This window comes from Stegostoma tigrinum, chromosome 21 (genome assembly GCF_030684315.1).
Source record: "Stegostoma tigrinum isolate sSteTig4 chromosome 21, sSteTig4.hap1, whole genome shotgun sequence".
In the NCBI taxonomy this organism is placed as follows: Eukaryota; Metazoa; Chordata; class Chondrichthyes; order Orectolobiformes; family Stegostomatidae; genus Stegostoma; species Stegostoma tigrinum.
In genome coordinates this window covers 31,016,554-31,037,546 of record NC_081374.1, presented here as the reverse complement: position 1 = coordinate 31,037,546, position 20,993 = coordinate 31,016,554, and the positions used below count along the sequence as shown (strand labels likewise).

At 40.5% G+C, this 20,993-nt stretch overlaps 1 protein-coding gene across 1 annotated transcript in view; it reads left to right on the top strand.

Moving 5' to 3' along the window:
- The first annotated feature begins 6,654 nt into the window (after window positions 1-6,654).
- Window positions 6,655-20,993, top strand: part of LOC125462775 (ADP-ribosylation factor-like protein 8A) — a 42,998-nt gene continuing 28,659 nt past the window's right edge. The window contains exon 1 of the mRNA XM_048553126.1: window positions 6,655-7,159. Within this exon, the coding sequence (XP_048409083.1) occupies window positions 7,037-7,159 (123 nt within the window). The 5' untranslated portion in view covers window positions 6,655-7,036. The remainder of the gene's footprint in view (window positions 7,160-20,993) is intronic.

Below are 20,993 nucleotides of genomic sequence, written 5' to 3'. Positions count from 1 at the left end.
GGCTGTCTGACAGAAGGCAGAGAGTTTGGATAAAAGGCTCTTTTTCGGAATGGCAACCAGTGACAAGTGGTGTCCCACCGGGTTCAGTGTTGGGGCTGCAGATGTTCACTTTATATATTAATGATCTGGATAAAGGGACTGGGGGCATTCTGGCGAAGTCTGCCGATGATACGAAGATAGGTGGACAGGCAGGTAGTACTGAGGAGGTGGGGAAGCTGCAGAAAGATTTAGACAGTTTAGGAAAGTGGTCCAGGAAATGGCTGATGAAATTCAACGTGAGTAAATGCGAGGTTTTGCACTTTGGAAAAAAAGAATACACGCATAGACTATTTTCTAAACAGTAAGAAAATTCATAAAGCAGAAGTACAAAGGGATTTGGGAATGTGGGTCCAGGATTCTCTAAAGGTTAACTTGCAGGTAGAGTCCGTGATTAAGAAAGCAAATTTAATGTTGTCGTTTATCTCAAGTGGGTCGGAATATAAAAGCAGCGATGTGCTTCTGAGACTTTATAAAGCTCTAGTTAGGCCCCATTTAGAATACTGTGTCCAATTTTGGGCCCCACACCTCAGGAAGGACATACTGGCACTGGAGCGTGTCCAGCGGAGATTCACACAGATGATCCCTGGAATGGTAGGTTTAATGTGCAATGAATGGCTGAGGATCCTGGGATTGTATTCATTAGAGTTTAGAAGGTTGGGAGAGATCTAATAGAATCTTACACGATAATGTATGGTTTAGAAGGGGTGGACGCTAGGAAGTTGTTTCCGTTAGACGGGGAGACTAGGACCCGTGGGCACAGCCTTAGAATTAGAGGGGGAAAATTTAAAATAGAAATGAGGAGACATTTCTTCAGCCAGAGAGTGGTGGGCTTGTGGAATTCATTGCCGCGGAGTGCAGTGGACGCCAGGATGTTAAATGTCTTCAAGGCAGAGATCGATAAATTCTTGATCTCACAAGGAATCAGGGGCTATGGGGAGAGTGCAGGGAAGTGGAGCTGAAATGCCCATCAGCCATGATTAAATGGTGGAGTGGGCTCGATGAGCCAAATGGCCTCACTTCCAATCCTACGTCCTATGGTCTTATTACAATGAAAGATGCCCGTGTGCTCCAAGCGCAGCATTGAGGGGAGAACTATATTGTAAATGGGTCAGACATGTGCAGTGAGGATGTGGAAAGGCTGACACTTGTCTGATGCCAACCTTCGTTAATGGATGGTTGCTGCACAAAGAATGTGTCCTGTGACATAGAATAGAATAGAATAGAATCCCTACAGTGTGAAAACAGGCCCTTCAGCCCAACTAGTCCACACCGACCATCAGAGCATCCTACCCAGACCCATCCTCCTATAACCCACCTAATTTACACATCCCTGAACACTACAGGCAATTTAGCACAGCCAACCCACCAAGCCTGCACATCTTTGGATTGTGGGAGGAAACCAGAGCACCTGGAGGAAACCCATACAGACATAGGGAGGATATGGAAACTCCACACAACCAGTTGCCCAAGGGTGGAATTGAACCTGGCAGCAGTGCTAACCACCGAGCTACTGTGCCGCCTTTTAATTGATGATGATTGTTAATGATCCTACTCAGAGTTTTCACGTTCTGTGCATAGCAATTAACAGTGGCATGTCAATTATAGCATTGACTTCTGCTAGGCATGGACCTCAGAGATCTGCACAGTTGAGAAACAGAAAGGGAACACTGCTGGCTGATGTCCATTATAGGGTAATCCATGCAAATGAGTTTCTTACTGCTCACTAATGATATTCTTGTCTCAATGTTCAAAACTTGGTTGTAGAGTCAGAGACATTTTTTCATGATGTCAAGAATATCACTTCTGCTGATCTTGCCATATTCTTCTGACATATAGTGTCAATGTCACTCAGGGACTGCAATTTTTCCATCCACGCAAAAGCAAGGCTGTTCTTGATCATTGGATAGACAAGCTGTTGGCAGATACTTAGCTAAGATAAACAAGTTAGTGTCACTTGGTGAGTATGTCAAAGTGAAAGTTTAAAAAAAAACTTAATTATTTATTTGACTCAATGTACACTTCCATTTTACCAATGTATGTTATCTACTACAACGCTGGCATACGCTTGCTGACTGATCAATTTATCATATAAAACAACAGTGCCTGAAATGTCTTCATCCAATTTTAAAATTAGATCAAACTTGACTTGATTCTAACTGATATTGATTTTGGTAAATAAATCTCAGCCGTCCAGTTTATATTATAGCTTCACAACATAGCAGCTTCAATCAGAGGCAATGTGGTTGGACAAGCTTGTTTTCCTCACTGATAGGCAGGAGACCAAATGTGCAGCCTTATTCTGCTGATGTAATCTTGTTGATAAAGGTGTTGTTAAGCAATGACACCAAACACACAGAACCTGCTTTAGTAGCAGTACACTTTGTCCTGGTTTTAGAATCATGTGACAAGTCAGTGTTTCCTCTGGAGGCTCTGGATTTGCTGTTCGTGCAATCTCTGAAATAAATCCACACCGCAATAAGTTTGCAGAAAAGTTTAGTGAGAAATAATATCAGAGTCAAACAGCATTTCGTTCATTTGAACTGTTTTTAAAATTTGTTTTCATAGTTCACGAAATTACTCATTTGCCTTCTTTTTCTTCTGTCAGCGACTCACTTTCTTACCTTAATGAAGAAGGTATTATTTCATACTTTCCTAACTAAACTACAAGTCACCTCTCAGTCCATTCTGATAAGTATGTCTAAGTTATCTTAAAGTCTTCTGACTCAGAGGCATGTGCTATTACTGAGCCAGCTAAATATTGCAGTCTTCTTCACTGATACAAAGCTCCATGCGTCATCTGCAAATTTCAGTGTTGTGCATTTTCCCAAGTCCAAATCATCTGTACATGAAATCAAATTACACACTCAGCACCGATCCCTGTGTTAAGTAGAATATGAATCCTTTTCCAATTTAGCAACATCTATTTAGCTGAATCCAGGCCGTCAATCAATTTTCTAACTAGAATCTATTACAATCCTGAGAACTAAAGGAAATCTGTATTAGTAGGTAAATGGTGTTGGGCAAATTGATGGGATAAAAGACAGATAAATCCTTCAAACCTGATAATCTACATCTTAGAGTACTTCAAGAATTGGCCCGAGAAATAATGGATACATTGGTGATCAGCTTTCAGCGTTCTATAGAGACTGGAACAATTTCTGTGGATTGGAGGCTAACTAGAATATATTTCTAGTTTTTAAAACAGAGAATTAAACACTGGTTGGCATGACATTGGTCATAGGGAAAAGATAAGAATCCATTATAAATTATTTAATAGCATTGAATATAAGAGTAGGGAGGTTGTGTTGCAGCCATAACGTTGTTTAGGACATTTTTGAAACACTGCATGCAATTCTGATCTCCCTGCTCTCGCAAGGGTGTTGTGAAACTTGAAAGGGATCAGAAAAGATTTACAAGGATGTTCTCAGAGTTGGAGAGTTTGAGCTATAGGAAGAGGCTGAATAGGCTAAGGCTATTTTCCCCAGAGCGTCAGAGACTGAGGGGTGACCTTACAGATGTTTCGAAAATCATGAGAGGCATGGATAGGGTGAACAGACAAGATCTTTTCCACAGGGTGGGGCAGTCCAACACTAAAGGGCACAGGTTTAGGGTGAGATGGGAAAGATTTAAAAAGAACCAAAGGGACAAATTTTTCACGTAGAAGGTGGTGCATGTATGGAATGAACTGCCAGAGGAACTGGTGGAGGCTGGTACAATTACAACATTTAAAAGGCATTGGGATGAATATATGAAGAGGAAAGGTTTGAGGGATATGGGCCAAATGCTGGAAAATGGGACTACATTAATTTAGGCTATCTGGTTGGCAGGACCAGTTGGACCGAAGGGTCTGCTTCCATTGCTGTACAGCTGTTCCATTGCTGACTCTGTGACTGCTTGGAAAACAATGGCAGGATCAGACAGAGTCAGGATGGATTGACAAAAGGAAAATCATGCTTGACAAACCTACTAGAATTTTTCAGGGATGATTTAATAGCATTAATTGGAGTGATCTGTTGGATGTGGTTTATTTGGACTTTCAGACACCTTTTGATAAGATCCCAGATAAGAGACTATCCTGTAAATTTAAAGCATGTAGGATTGGGGCTGGTGTGCTGATACAGATGGAGAATTGGTTGGCAGACAGGAAACAAAGAGAGGAAAAACATGTCATTTTCTGGTTGATAGCCAGAGACTAGTGGGGTACTGAAGGGATCAGTGCTCAGAACTCAGTTACTCAGAATAATCATTTAAACAAGGGAACTCGTGCCTACTACTTTAGTTGCCCCCACCACCACCCCCCCCCCCCTGCCACCACCACCAATTCCACTCCATTCACCCCTCCCCCACTTTCAGGTTGAGCTCACTAACCTCAATCTTCTACACTGTATATTTTACAGGTATAAGTAGCATTATTTTAATTGTGAGCAAAATGCACATTGTATTGAATTGGTTTCAAACTTTTAAAAGAAAAATGAACAGTAGGATAAGACGTTAAGATTAATATGGTTATAGAATGTAAAATAAATCTACATGCACACAGATAATCATTGAATTTCAGAGGCAAAAAACACACATTCACAGCCTCTCGATTTAAAAAAAATCTCAAAGTAAGTTCCAAATTTCTGAAGGAGTGTCACCAGACTCAAAAAGTTAATTCTGCTTTCTTTCCACAGATGCTGCCAGACTTGCTGAGTTTTTCCAGCAATTTCTGTTTTTGTTTCAAAATAGGTTTTATCTGAATTAAATTCTTGAAATTTGTCCTTCTGCATGTCTCCAAAAGAATTTTGAAAAAAAAACTATGCACAAACCTCAAAGATACAGAAAAATAATTCTGTTATTCAACTCATAAATGGTAACAATGCACATAGGTTCACTGAACTTCTAAGATTGCACATTCTGAACTCAGCTAACAATGTTGTATCTCTGTGCAGCAATTTAAAGAAAATGAGAAAGAAAACACAATTTCTTTTGAAGCCCTACTTCTTTTCTGTCAAATTGTTCATCAGATTAATACTTCATTCTTGAAATGTTGGTGACCCTAAGTGATAGTCGTTAGTTTTGACTTACAGATCTGACTCTGTTTACAAAGTCACATCTTAAAAAAAACAGCACTGCATGTTCATTATGATTTCCAATGACAGCCAATCATCAATATAATACTTTGCAGTCTCTTGCTGTTGCAATAATGATGAGCAAATTGCTGTTCAGGCCTCTGACCACTTTATCATCCATATTTTACCTTGCACATGGCTGTATAAAATGAAGTTAAAATACAGCAGCAAAATTAAATTGGAGCAGCACCTTCAATCATGTATGTGGAATCAGAAAGCAAGTGCCCGTGTTTTTCTTAACTAATCAAGTGGCAATAATATCTCTTGTATTTATACTATACCTTCAACTTTGACACTTAAGTTGCACAAAATCTGATTTGGTCTTAGCCAACTGGCAGAGAGAGGAAGGAAGCTGATAATATGGACTGAAGACTGCAGTTTCAATTGTCCCAATATTTAATTGGAGGAAATGTGTCAGGTAAATAGCGTAAACATTTAGAAGGACAGTCAGAGGTGAAGTAATGTTGAGTCTCATCAGTGTATGTGGAATCAGGTAGTGTGTTTGCAGATGATGTTGCTGAACAGCAACATGTTGAAAAGAAAAAGAGAGTTAAGACTTAGAGTATTTTTGAAAATTAACAGTATAAGGTCTAAATAAGAAGGAATGTTGATAATGTCAAATCAGGCAAAGATTGAGAAATAGACAAAGGGAAATAAAGAGTGGATCACTAGAGATACAGGTAGAGAAATGTTAAATAAAAGTATTTCATAATTTCAAACATTTAATCATAATGAATGAGATTCCACACTTATAAATGCTAATTTTCATTGTCAAAGATATTGACTAGCAGTGACTGGTTAACACTCCACATTATTCTGAGGGCACTTAAACTTGAAATGATTTAAATTACTAATAGAAGTTTACTCTGTAACTACTGTGCAAAGGCAGGAACTTCGTGCCATTCCCCGAATCTGAATGGGGTCCCAAACAGAAAGTTATCATTTGCCTTTAATCATTTTCACCTTAAATTCCTCTGACACTTAACTGAGATCAGTGGGTTGAAGTAGCTCTGCCCTCACCTTGCCAGCAATTCTTCAGGCCATCATCAGTTAGTCTTCCTTGTTCCTTAAGGGCTAGCTCCACAACCCTCTTATTATTGCTCCATGTATCAGGGGAAAATAACATAACATTTCCCATCATCTAAAATTCCAGTGCAGCAACTGTGGTGGGATGGTCAGAGCAAAACCTACTTATTATTTTGTTGGCAGTGCTTTGAGAAGAGACATGCAAAATTTTGTCGTCATGCAAAATTGGTCCCAGTTTTGGGGAGGATGCTTTGAAGCTAAGGACTTTTCTTTTGTGTGGCAGTCGTACCTTCCTTACATCTGAGCTAGGCGATCTGGCTTTAAGTCCTACCTACTCCAAAGGTGTGTCACAACATCTCTGAACAGGTTGATTGAAAAGCATCTTAGACTAACAGGGAGGCTTTGGCACTGTGAATGGACTCATCCCTCCCTGTAGAGGGTGGGGTTGTTGCCGCTCATCCAGTATAGGGGGCGCGAGTGGTAGTGGCAGAGGTCGGGCAGTGTGTTTACAGGAGACGGGAGTGTCGGAACTCTGTTCCTTGTTGACGGGTGTAACCCCGGGAGGGAGAAGAAGCGTCTTCCTTCTATCTTTTTTTCTTTCCTTTCTCCAGCTTCTGGCGGAGCTCCGGGTTAAGGAAGGCGACAAGTGGAAGAAGCGGCCTGTAGAGGAGGAGGAGGAGCCTGTTGGCTGAAGCTAGCGGCTGTCGGGGGTTTATTAACTAAATTTTAAAAAGAGCCGTTAAAGACCTGCTGATCCTCCTCCTCCTAATTTAACCACCTTCCATTCCCCATCCTTCCCTACCCCGCCGTCCCCCTACCACCAGCCTCCATAAAGCACAAAACCCTTGAACAACGGGAAGATGTTGGCCCTCTTTAACAAGCTGCTGGATTGGTTCAAGTCCCTCTTCTGGAAGGAGGAGATGGAGCTGACCCTGGTGGGGTTGCAGTACTCGGGCAAGACGACGTTTGTCAATGTGATAGCGGTAAGAGAGTCAGAAAAACAAAAAAAACACAAAACAAAATGTCAACAAGAGGGTCTGCCCCTATGGAAACCAGCTCAATTGTTCCGTGTTTGAATAATCACCCCTTCAACGCTTTATTTTCTTTTAAATGTTAGAAATTAAAACGTTTCCTGGCTTTTATTTGTGAAACGAATTTGGCAATATCTTGCCATTTTATTTTGCCCCCTGATTGATTTCTCTTCATTTTGGGGAAAAAAAATGGTGCTTTAATTAAAAAAAACTCAAGTTCTGCGCATGATCCGCCCTTCCAGTTTTAACTTCCAGCCTAGTTTTATTTTTAACCCTCTATGGTCCGTCAGTATGTTCAGTTAACATTGCCTTATTGTTTGCAGCCTGTACAGTATCAATTCTTGGTTTTTTTAAAAAAGAAAAACCTTCTCATTGCTTTGGATGAATGATGTAGAGATGTTCGTGGCTTCCTTCTAGGCACGTAATACTTGTAATCCCTCAAATTGTAAGCACTGACAGTGCTGAAACATTTGAAATATTAGAAAAACAATTCGCATCGCGCTTCTAGGAAGAGAATGTGATGTGATTTGCCTCCTTTTAGGGTTACACCCAGATTAACTCATGAAAATAATAGCTTGCAAAGTTGTTGAATTTCTTTCAGTACAGTTTTGATAAGTTTCGTTGCAATAGATTACAGTTTAGTTGCATCTTATGACAAGTCAGAAGCTTTTGTAGACCCAAACGCTACCTTGAACTCAGTTTGTTTCACGACTCAGTGAGGTTACAACACGATCTTGTGTATTTAATACTGGAATGATATGAAATAACATTGGCCAAGTCATTAATATATTAACCCTTTTTTTAGAATTCTCTCTTTTTTTGCAATGGAGCTTATAGAATATTCATTATAAAACAGATTTGCAGTGACATTAACTGTAGCAAGTTGCAAAATACACAGTATGGCCACTTAGAAGATGTATCAGATGGTTGTCTGTTCCTGTAAAAAAAAATGAAATGCTGCTTTCAAAAAGCACTACCGTTTTATTTTTTTTGTGACATATATCAAGCCAAACTGACATGTTGTGCAGGAAGATATTTTAATCCTGCTTCAACAAGAAGCAGCAGCATTCCCGTTGTAATTCACCATCCTTTGAATTATTTTATCCTGAAAAAAAGTTTGCATTTTTTTTCGAGATTAGATTAGATTCCCTGCAGTGTGGAAACAGGCCTTTTCTATGTTAAACTCATTTTCTGAGAGAGCTGTGTGACTTTGCAAGGCTAATCAACAGCACTTGTAGAAAATGCAACACTTGAAGTACAAGCAAGCAATTTTGACTTTCAATTAACATCAGTATTTAGTTTCACCATAAGCCACATAACTAATGGAAACCATTTCTTTCTGCCCATACGCTCATGTTCCTCATTTTAAGGTAACTATTGGTAAATCTCTTTTTAAAAGTAATTGGAGCTGTGGTGTCGACAATAATGTGGGGTGAACGTGTAACAGTCTTTTAAAGGCTCTGATTTTTAAAAATAATTTTGAATTAGTAACTTTTCTAACTGTTCCTCATCTTTCTCTTATACATTTCAAAAAAGTGACTACCCCTATCATAACCATTTATAAGAAAATCAAAGTGCTGGAGAAGCTCATCAAGTCTGGCAGCATCTGTAAAGAGAAGAGCAGAGTTGATGCTCTGAGGCAAGTGACTTTGTCAAAGATTCACTGGAATCGAAATGTCAGCTCAGTTTTTATGTTTATGATATTGTCAGACCTGCTGAGTTTCTCCTGCACTCTTTTTTTTTCTTTCAGATTTCTAGCATCTGCAGCTCTTCATTGTTTGTAGTGTTGTGAACCTCTGTCAAGTCACTGCAATCCTTTTAACCTTCACATGTTTACAGGAAGATCTGAAGTGACTATCGAGTGCTTGTTACACAGGTTACACGTTCACTGTATTATTGTCAATGCCTGGTCTCCAGCTACTTCTAAGAAATCCATCAATAGCTGCCTGAAAATGAGGGACGTAAGGATATGAACAGCAAGCAACAGCGCCTGTTTCAATTATGTCGCTCATGGTAGAACAAAATAGTAGTGTCAATTAAAGACCGAAAATAGTTTGCTTGTACTTGCATAACAGAAAATAAATTTATTTTACAAGTATTGTTGTTTTTGTAAGTCTGTGGCACTAGCCAGTTTGTCCACAGCAGATTTGCAATACCAACTGAGATGAAAGACAACTACAATAAGACACTGACACCAAATACAACATTTCCTTTGTGCTGTATTGAAGTGTTTGTCTGGATTATGTGCTGAAGTCTGAGTGTGAGGCTGGACCCAACAATCTCAATGGTTTGGAATCAAATTGATCTATCAGTCTTTAGTTATATATTGTCATCAGCATTTTAAGCTTCTGTGGAATATTACATTGTTTAAGACATTTGACTGAATTACATGGCTCTTTTAAAACCCACCACTAAACAATATTACAGAACACTAATAGGGAATAATATTCATCTTGGGTGAAACATTTCTTGCCAGAATCAATGCTTTTACTTAGTTGTAGTTAGAATATGTATTATCTTAGATTAGTTAATTGGTGTTAATTATTTGGGGTAATCTTTGTAACTGAAAATTGAATGTCCCTTGTGCAAGGCGTCAACAAGGTTGAGTAAAGGAAGTGGGAAGGCAAGGATAATCAAACTGGATGTCATCAAGCTTGATGTAAAATAACTATTAGGTTGAACAAAGATTGTGCAAGCTGCAATTTGTGGAAAAGAAATTAAAAGTATCATTTGACTTGAAGCAATAAATTGTGGAATGTCTCCAGGATACAAGTTTATTTCATCTTGAAGCTTAGCATTAGCTGAGATGTAACTATTCACATTTCTGCAATATTTGCCACAATGATTCATGTGATTCAAATATCGTGACCAAACATGTCATGTGAGCTGACACAAAAGAGAAGTTGAGTATTATCTGCCACAAAAAGCTACTAAATAATTTGCTGAATTTAAAAAAAAGACTGTATCCATACAAATTTATACCTGATGGATTGCTATATCTGATACCTATCTTAAAATGTACAAGTTGTTTATGATTTTCGAGAATGGGTACTCCAACCCCACCACATCTGGCACTTTACCTTGCAACCGCAGGAAGTGCTACACCTGCCCCTACACCACCTCCCTCACCCCCATCCCAGGCCCCAAGAAGACTTTCCACATCAAGCAGATGTTCACCTGCACGTCTGCCAAGGTGGTATACTGTATCCGCTGTACCCGTTGTGGCATCCTCGACATTGGGGAAACCAAGTGGAGGCTTGGGGACCGCTTTGCAGAACACCTACGCTCGGTTCACGATAAACAACTGCACCTCCCAGTCGTGAACTTTTTCAACTCCCCCTCTCATTCCTTAGACGACATGTCCATCCTGGGCCTCCTGCAGTGCCGCAATGATGCCACCCGAAGGTTGCAGGAACAGCAACTCCTATTCCGCTTGGGAACCCTGCAGTCCAATGGTATCAATGTGGATTTCACAAGCTTCAAAATCTCCCCTCCCCCTACTGCATCCCAAAACCAGCCCAGCTCGTCCCCGCCTCCCTAACCTGTTCTTCCTCTCAACTATCCCTTCCTCCCGTCTCAAGCCGCACCCCCATTTCCGAACTACTAACCTCATCCCGCCCCCTTGACCTGTCCATCCTCCCCAGACTGACCTATCCCCTCCTTACCTCCCCATCTACACTCACACTCCATCCCTGCCTCTAACTTGTCTATCTCCCCTCCATCTATCTTCTCTACGCATCTTCGATCCGCCTCCCCCTATCTCCCTATTTATTTCAGAACCCTCTCCCCCTCCCCCTTTTCTGATGAACAGTCGAGGCCCAAAACGTCAGCTTTTGTGCTCCTCTGATGCTGCTTGGCCTACTGTGTTCATCCAGCTCTACACTTTGTTATCTGTTTATTCCAACTGCACTCTATTTTGTGTAAAACAGAACAAACTTTAGCTTGTGCACACTTATTCTTCCTTGACCTATGATTTTATCTCTGCTACACTGTGGTGTATTTTTTGAGTTTCTGAGCATCAGTCCAGAGGCAGGAGAAAGCATTGTTAATGAATAAGTAATACATGAGTGGTGTCAAAGTGAGAAAGAATATTATGGGCTCTGCTTGTAAAGAATTAAGGAAAATTTTGGATGGTCAGTGAAAGAAGTTACAGCATCAGATTTTAATGCAATACAAATACGCTAGAGTGACAGGAAAATGAGAACTGGACCATTTGAACTTGTCTCATGTAAAACTTAATTGCAGTGTAATTGTGTTTCTGATATCCTCCTCTCAACAACCATATAATCTCCTGAAGCAGGAAAAGTAGATTTCAAATGAAAATTGGACCACTGCAGGGAAATGAGAATTACGGGAATTTCCACTCCAGCATCTGTCTACTTTGGTTCTGAAATCTTCACTGGACAAAAGTCATCACCCTGAGTTTTCAAGTTTCCTATTTGTCTCCATTGTTTTTTAATTTTAACTACTTTTTTAAAGTGTTTCTGGTATCATCACTGAACAACCAAACTGAATTTAAGGTCATTTATTTATAAGGATTGTGTGTTCTAGATTTCAGTCGCCAGAAACCGATACAAAAAATTACAGTCCAAGTACAAAACATTAGGGCATATAATTAGTGCATCTCAGTATCCTACCCTGCCTTCTACCTCCTAAGCAACTTCCTATCAAAACCGGTAGATTATTGCCAATACCATGCGCACACATTTTTGTGTTATCAAACAGTTTCCTGAAGTCCAGTGTTCTCCCTGTTTTTTTTTTCTCTCTGACTGAGCCTCCAAGCTCCATGTGAGCCATCATGTGGAATGTGTTGTGATGCTGACCAGTGTGTGTGGGTCCTCCGAGCAGCTGTGTGGCTGTGCAACTTACAGGGAATATCGCTGAAGTCCATAAAATGACATGCGTGTTGCTCCATGAGGAATAAACATTATCCTTAAAACATCATCGCTGACTGCAGTCCAGTGAGAAAGGGTCTCTCGTCTTGTTGGTAATCATAGAACAACAGATCCCTTGTCTTTTAGAAGAATGAGGGATGACTTTATTGAAGTTTATACCAGTCTAAACGGTTTTCACAAGGTGGTCGTGGAAAGGATGTTTCATCTTGTGGGTCAGTCCAGAACAAAGGGACACTTTTGAAGGGGAATGCGTTTTTTGTGAGGGTTGTATGGCTATGGAACTCTCTGCCTAAAGACAATGGAGGCAGGGTCATCGATTATTTTTAAAACATGGATGGATAGATTGTTGTTAGATGGAGAAAATCGAGGATTATGAGAGCCAAATGGGAATATGGATTTTGAAACACTCGCAAATCAGCTATCACTATTGAAGGAAGCATGGATTTGGGGCCTAAGTGATCTACTTCTGTCCTTATTTTATACGTTGTTCTGTGTTTTGAAGCTACTTGTTCATATACTGTGCTGCTGGCCCACTGTTAATTAGGCTCAGTTATGCAACAGGGCGCTCCAGGTCCTTGCTTTGTATAATAATCTTATCTAGCACATAGGATGTCACAGTTAAGATGCTGCTGGTGCACTATTCAGCAAAAAGTCACTGGTGTATTCCAGACTTGTTTACAGTCATAGAGGGGCCATTGTGACTTTTTTCAGGTGTAATCTTGTTTTTTCTGAAATGCATAGAAGCTTTTTATTTGGCAGGAGACAAAAAAAGTCTGCAATGTAGCCATCTTTTTATACTGTGAAGAATGTGCGATGTCTTGTTGGAATAATTTGGTTATGAAGGTCAGGAAGATAAATCCTTTGTTAATGAAGATCAGTGAGCACACGACTTGCATAAATCAATGCTTTTAATTGGATTTTGTATCTTCATTTGCAGTAATATACATGTCATGACATGTTTTACCCAAATGTACTAATTAACATAGTTAAGACATCATGTTTGAAGCCTAGAATTTGTGGAGAATATAATGCAGAGTTAAATGTGCAGGCAGTTGTTTATCACCTGGCACATTATGTCAAGGTATCGAAACTGTAGGTACTCATAACTCTTAACTCACACCAATTGCTGCACACCTGGGCAGTGAAGTGTAAGCATCTAGCTTCCGCTCCTGCTGGCCAGGGACTTCGTTGATGTGAATGGATGATCCACCTGGGCCAAGAGCAAACTAGACCCCACAGCCAGATTCCTGATGAAAACTGTAAAAGATGCCAAGCTGCATGATATCTCCAGTACCACTGCATATGAAACATAATGTAGATACACCTTGTCATGACCAGATGGGACTGTCTGCTCAAGAGTGGATTTCCTGTTTGTATTCTGAATGTTCTTGATCAGATCTGCTGACATCAAGCCAGTGTTCTTCTCTGACAGCTGCCTCCTGCTGGCCAACTGTCACCCACAGGATGATCAGTGGGTTGGCAAAGGAATGTGGAAGTTGAACGTGAAGGTGTTGACCCCAGGACCGATTGAGGAACTCAAAAGGGATTACCAAGGTTGGAGAACTGTGAAACCTGAATCTCCAGTGGGGTTGTCAAGGGCTACATTGAGGTTCTCCGTTTTCAAGGTAAGACAGAGAGGGGGGAAAACTGTCCAAACTCCAGAAAAGCATGGAAAACCAACTTCTGCTGAAGACAATGGGGGTTAATGTATAGGAGGATCTCCAGGAAGTGACGAGCCAGCAAGCCTCAAACTTTGCCTCAAAATTAATCTTTTGGTTCGCTCCATGGAATAGGATGAAACATGCTTACATGGACAGAAGGTGCGCAAGTAGAGCCCTGTGATCACTAGCCTGAAGGAAGATGATGGCTTGGTAATGTCATCTCAGTCTGGCATAGGGGATCTGCAAATTCTTTTATGTCACACTGTATGACACAACCTACAAACAGTACTCCCTCCCGTTTGTTCCTGTCCTTTATCTTAGGTCATTGCCAACTGAGTCAGGTGTCCTCTGAGATTAGTGAGTCAGCCTGGCCAAGCCTGCACTGTGCCAGCCAGGAAGATCTCAGAGAGCCTTTCACGCCTCAGGAATATGATTACGTATGTGCAAGACAGAGGGGGTAGACATGTGGCCAGCCTGGACCAGGAAAAGGCCTTTGACAGGATATCATATACTGACATGAGGGACATGCTGTCCAAAGTGTGCTTTGGGGACAGAATTCGCGTTTGAATCTGTCTGCTCCATACCAACATCATGTAATTCAATGTTGCAAAATGTATATATGTGTATGACTATCATGTGCAGTCTTTATCTGCTGCATCAGTTTGAAGCAAGAAAACATAGCATTATAGGACTTCTCCTTTTCCTTCTCAATAAATTTTGAGCTAACAAGGTGTAGAGCTGGATGAATACACCAGGCCAGCATCAGTGGAGCAGGAGCAGGAAAGCAGGTCCAGACCCCTCTTCAGAAATGGCAGAGGGGAAGGGGAGAGAGAGGGGGAGGTGGATGGAAGATGGGTAAAGGAGCAGATAGGTGGAGAGGAGAACGCACAGGGATGGAGCCAGTAAAGGTTAGTCTAGGTGGAGAGTTAGGGTGGGGATAGGTCAGCCCAGGGAGGACGGACAGGTCAAGGAGTTGGGATGACGCTGATAGGTAGGAGTAGATAGGTGGGAGGAAGGACAGACAGGTTAGGGAGACGGGGACGAGCTGGGCTGGTGTTGGGATGCGGTTGGGGGGAGGGGAGATTTTGAAGCTTGTGAAGTCCACATTTGATGCCATTGGGCTGCAGGGTTCCCAAGCGGAATATGAGGTGCTGTTCCTGCAATCCTTGGGTGGCATCGTTGTGGCACTGGAGGAGACCCAGGATGGACACGTCGTCCAAGGAGAGTGAGGGGGAGTTGAAATTGTTCGTGACTGGGAGGTGCGGTCGTTTGTCACGAACCGAGTATAGGTGTTCCACAAAGCGGTCTCCAAGCCTCCACTAAGTTTGCCCGAAATAGAGGAGGCCACATCGGGAACAGGGGATACAGTATACCACATTAGCAGATGTGCAGGTGAACATCTGCTTGATATGGAAGGGTGTCTTGAGGTCTAGGATGGGGTGAGGGGGGAGGTGTTAGGGTAGGTATAGGACTTCCTGTGGTTGCAGGGAAAAGTGCCGGGCGTGGTGGGGACTGTGGAGCAGACAAGGGAATCACTGCGAGAGTGGTCCCTCCAGAAGCTTATAAGAGTGGGGAGGGGAAAAATGTCTTTGGTAGTGGGGTCAGATTGCAGATGGCGGAAGTGCCGGAGGATGATGGTTGGATCCGGAGGTTGTTGGGGTGGTACGTGAGGATGAGGGAAATTCTATTTTGGTTGTTATTGCGGGGTCAAGGTGTGAGGGATGAGTTGTGGTGAATGCGAAAGACATGATCGTGGGCATTTTTGACCACAGTGGAGGAGAATTTGTGGTCCTTGGAAAAACGAGGACATTTGGGATCTCCAGGAGTGGAATGCCTCCTCTCGGGAGCAGATACAGCAGAAGCGAAGGAATTGGGAATAGGGGATGGTATTTTTTGCAGGAAGGTGGGTGAGAGGAGGCGTATTCTTGGTAGCTGTGGGAGTCGGTAGGCTTGAAGTGGATATCGGTTTCTTGGTTGGTAGAAATGGAAACAGAGGTCTGGGAAGGAGAGAGAGGTATCAGATGATCCGGGTGAACTTAAGGATGGGGTGGAAGGTGTTAGTGAAGTGAATAAATTGTTTGAGCTCCCCATGGGAGCCTGAGGTGGCGCCAATACAGCCATCGATGTTACGGGGGAAGAGGTGGGCGATAGGGCCAGTGTAGCTTCAGAAGAGTGATTGTTCCACGTATCCTGCAAAGAGGCAGGCTTAACCTGGGCCCATGCAGGTACCCATGGCCACCCACTTTGTCTGTAGGAAGTGGGAGGAATTGAAAGAGAACTTGTTAAGGGTAAGGACGAGTTCAGCCAAGCGGACAAGGGTGTCAGTGGAGGGGAACTGGTTGGGTCTATAGGACAGGAATAATTGGAGGGCCTTTAAGCTACCTGCATGGGGAATGCAAGTGTATCGGGACTGGACGTCCGTGGTAAATATGAGGTGTCGGGAACCGGGGAATCGGAAGTTTTGGAGGAAGTGGAGGGTGTGGGTGGTGTCACAGATATAGATGGGGAGTTCCTGGACCTAGGGAGAGAAAATGGAGTCGAGATAAGTGGAGACAAGTTTGGGACAGGAGCAGGCTGAGACAATGGGTCGACCAGGGCAGTCATGTTGTCACCTGAAGTGATGAGGTTGTGGATAGTTTGGGAGATGATGTTTTGATGGCCTTAAATTTTGATACTTTTTTGTTTGCTCCGTCTGCTGAGTATCTCTTGCCTTACATTTATTATTTGCCCTTCTCTTCCTGTATCCTTCTTGCTTAATTGCAAAAGGACTGATCCCTGAAGCTATTTGAGTTTCAAGTAATGTGTCATCTGTCTTAATTAAATATCTCAATATAAAGTTGCTGGGACATGACATCAGAATATAGGCCTAAGCTGTCTGTAAGAACAATTGATCGTTGATTAGTTAAAATAATATTTTGCATTAAGTTTTGAGCAGAAAGTTTAATTTTGACTAGACGTATAGATTGACAAAATATGAAAGTTGCTCCCTGAGAGTTCTGTTAACTTGAAAAGCAATATCATTTTAGTGTTACTGCTCAAATTATTGATTGCAGGTATCAAAATACTACAGCAACAATGTGAGCCAGTGTGCTTTAACATTGTGCAGTTTTCTTTTGCAAGCTCCTCGTAATCCATCATCTTTAAATTGCTTCCATAGTTGACAGATCCATGACTACCAGCAACTTATGTAACTTAAAACTCTCTCTAAACACCAATTTTATAAGGATCAAATTTATAATTGTTCTGCTAAGTGGCTTTTTCAAGAGGATTTTGTATTTTTTAAAAAAGTCATCTATCATTACATTTTACTAAATTTTTAATGACAATGCCAAAAGAGATTAATATTTTGACACATTTTTGAATTGTATTTATCTATTCTCTGGAAAGAATGTCATTGTGGTAGCCCACAAAACTATATTTTATTATGGCTGGGAGCACAACGTGAGGTCAAAGACCTGTAGATCAGATATAGAATTACCAACTCTGGACTGAAACTTCCTGTACTGTGTCCGTATGTTTGTCCCAGCCTGCTACACTAACATAATGTTTATCGTCTGTCACACCAATGATCTTGATGAGGCTGGCCCAAAGTAGCAAATTTGTTAGGGATGTTTTTATGCTTAAAGGTCATATCTGTTTGGAACTGGAATGAGTTCACAGTACATACCAAAGGTTGTGGATGAATTAAACCCAGTCTGAGCATGACACCAGTGTCTTATTATTCAATTTCCTTTTTTGATCCCTAAATTATGTATCAGTTTGGTAACCTGATTTACAGTTTAGCAAGTGTAATTTTAGAAACAGTGAGATTAAATGACTTTGTCATTTGTTCGCATTTCTATTGACCTGGACAGTTTAATATTTATTTATTTTTTCGTAAATCTTTGTTCAGTAGAAATGGGTGTCTATCAGTGTATGCAGTTTTCTTTAATGCTGAATAACGAAACTAGTTTATAAAACCATACAGTTCGTGAAATGCCATAATGCATTCGTTGATGATGTGAGTTTAAATGTAATAAAGTATTTACTGAGAGGAAATTTCAATGTCTGAATTAATTGATGCTGCATTTGTTGAAACATTCCTCCTTGAACTGATTAAGTTGTTTTGTGAAAATTTGGTTTTTGGGCCCACACTTCCTCTACGGCTTCTGTTTCCCATTTAATTTCATGGTGCATATGCTTCAATCTAGTTGAGTTGAAATGAACATCCATGCATTGCAATTCTTCACAGAACTCACTCCGCAGACCACCAGAGACAGGACAAATTAATTTGTCACGCCATCCTCCTGCTGTTTTCCAGTTAGTTGGCTGTATGATCATCCATGGAATGAATGTACTACTTTCTCCCTTGACCACTTTCTCTTATCCACCATTGTTGACATTAAAACATGTATCTGTTATTTGACACAGCTGCATAGAATTTTAACGATGTAGAAAGCTGAGCTATCAGATATGTGAAAATCATTTTCCTTTAGACTGCTTGATGCAAATGAAGCTAACTGGACCATTTTGAAACAATGCAGAAAACCTAATTTAGTTGTGTTTGAGCTTAACCTTTTGCTGTTGTCGTGATGTACTCATAATTGAGGTCAGTGCAAGAGCTTTAAAAGTTAGTCCCAAAGATAATTGTGGGAAATGTCTAATAAAAATCTGATAATAACAAATTCCCATCGTGCATGCTCATTTGATCATGTTGTCTATCTTGATAGCTTGCAATTATGCAGCATGTTTTTAACACTGCCGAGATGTTTTAAAATGGGGGAAAGAGTAAACATAAACATGGAGTAAAAGGGTTGTACAGAGAAAGATGCAAGTGTTGAGAGGTGACCAAACTGTAGAGTTCCGAGACACTTTTTATAGACTGAAGCGGAAACACAGAATTCCAGAGTGGGCCCAGTCCAGTAAATAGTGCCTCCAAAAGTAGTGGAGTGGGGGAAGTTTTCCAAATTTAACAAATTGGAAGACCATAAGATAGGGAGTTAGAATTTCATTTAGCTTGTTCTTGGGCAGATTTGGATTAAGCAATGAAGTGATTTGAAATGTGTTATTGGCACTCTAAGTTTTGATGTGAATACAAGTGTGATAGTTGAATAGGATCAAGTTAGTACAGAATGTGTGGTCATGGTTTGGAACAAATGAATTTTATGCAAGTGAGAAGCAAGTTCAACATTGGGGAAATTGAGTGTCGACATGAGAAAATTAAGTCCCTTGGACAGCTTCCAGCATGCACCACATCGTGATTAATCTGTATCACAACCTCGTTTATCCATTTGAGATCTTTGCCCAATAAAAATACATTGATCTCAGTCCTGAAAATTTCAAAAAAACTTGTATTCTAAACCTTTTGGAGGACTACCTTTTATGTTGAAAAAACGTTTTCTCCCCAAATGATCCAACTTTTAATCTTGCCAGTTCTGGTTTTCCTACCATTGAAAGTAGTTTTATCTGTATCTGCCCTATGAAATTTTATAAGCTTCAGTTGAAGCTTTGGTCTTCTAATATTAAGGAAATGTTATTTTCTCTGTTCTTTAATAGGCCAACATTTAATAACTATTCCTAATTGCTCTCTAGTTGACTGAATTGCTAGGCCATTTCAGAGGGCCATCAAAACTTGACCGTATTACTGTAGTTATGAAGTCTCATATGCTGGACCAGATAAGGATGGCAGTGTAAGAACATTTAGTTAACCAGAGATATTTAGGACCATTGATGATGGGTGCTGTCCAAATCTTTATTCCTTGAAGACGATCCTTAAAGAAACCCATTTCTTAGTACAGGCCTTGGGCATCTGCCCTAACATGTCCTTGCGTGACCTGTGTCGCATTTTGTTTTATACCTCTGAAATCCTTGGGATGCTTTACTACATTTTGTACAAAAAGTTGTTGAGTACTGAACGATGTGCTGTTATCAGGCATATACAGAATGCGTAATCTTCGCTTTTATTCCAAGCCACTTGAGATGCATATTGATATTCCATTAGCATTTTTAATTTTATGCCTCTGCTTCTAGCTTTTATTGATTTGCCAAAAGCTTCCGAATCAGCATGTTTTAATACAAGAATAGCAATTCTGTATCAAGGCTTCTTACACAATTGTAGTGCAGAGTGAGTTTAAAACAAAGCCAAACAAATGAAATGTATCTATTTATTTTGATCCAATGAATATTTAATTCTTTAATCTACATACAACAGACTTATTAATGCATCATCTTGTACAAATGGTGCATCTATTTATTTGATCGAGTTCTGGTCTCCATTTCCACTTTGTTTTGTGTGTTGTCAGGTATATAAGTAAATATTATCAGTTTTTTTTTGCTGTGAGAAGCCGGTAGGCCTTGTTAGCAATGTTTGCATTTCTGTCTGTTCTGTTAGTGAACCACATCTGAATCTCTGCAAAGTAGCAACAGTACACTAGATGTTTTTAACTAATGTGCATCTTTTTACTTTATTTTTCTATTAAGAATTAAACTTGGGATCTTCATACATGGTTGTCTTTCAGATAAACTTAGTTCACGAGACTTGCAGGAAAACCTCCTTAATGATTTTCATTGTAACGTGCAATAAAATTATTTAATTTGATCAAATTCTTATTTTTGAGTAATAAATGACCCCTTCAAGTTATTTATATTGCTCAATTCTAGCTGCATTAGATAATACAGTTTAAAATTATCAGTAGACTTGTAACTACCTGCTAATAAAGTCTATCCATTCACATGCAAAATATTTGAATATTCAGTAATCTTTAATGGTTATTGGAAGACCTTGCTTTAAGAAAGATGTTGTTGCACTTGAAAGAGTTCAGAAATGATCTGCAAGAATGTTCCCAGGATTGGAGGGTTTGAGCTACAGGGAAAGGCTGAAGAGGCTGTGGCTGTTTTCCCGGAGCATCAGCAGCTGAGTGCTGATCTTAGAGGTTTATAAAATCATGAGGGGCATAGATAGGGTGAATAGTCAAGGTATTTTCCCTGGTATGGGGGAGTCCTTAACTAGAGGGCATAGGTTTAAGGGTGAGATGGGAGAGATTTAAAAGAGACCTAATGAGCAACTTTTTCACATAGAGAGTCGCCCATGTATGGAATGAACTGTCAGAGGAAATGGTAGAGGCTGGTAAAATAACAACATCTAAAAGGCATCTGAATAGGTCTAAGAGTCGGAAGGGTTTAGTGGGATATGGGACAATGTTGACCAGTGGGACTAGAATGATTTAGGATATCTGCTCGATATGGATGAGT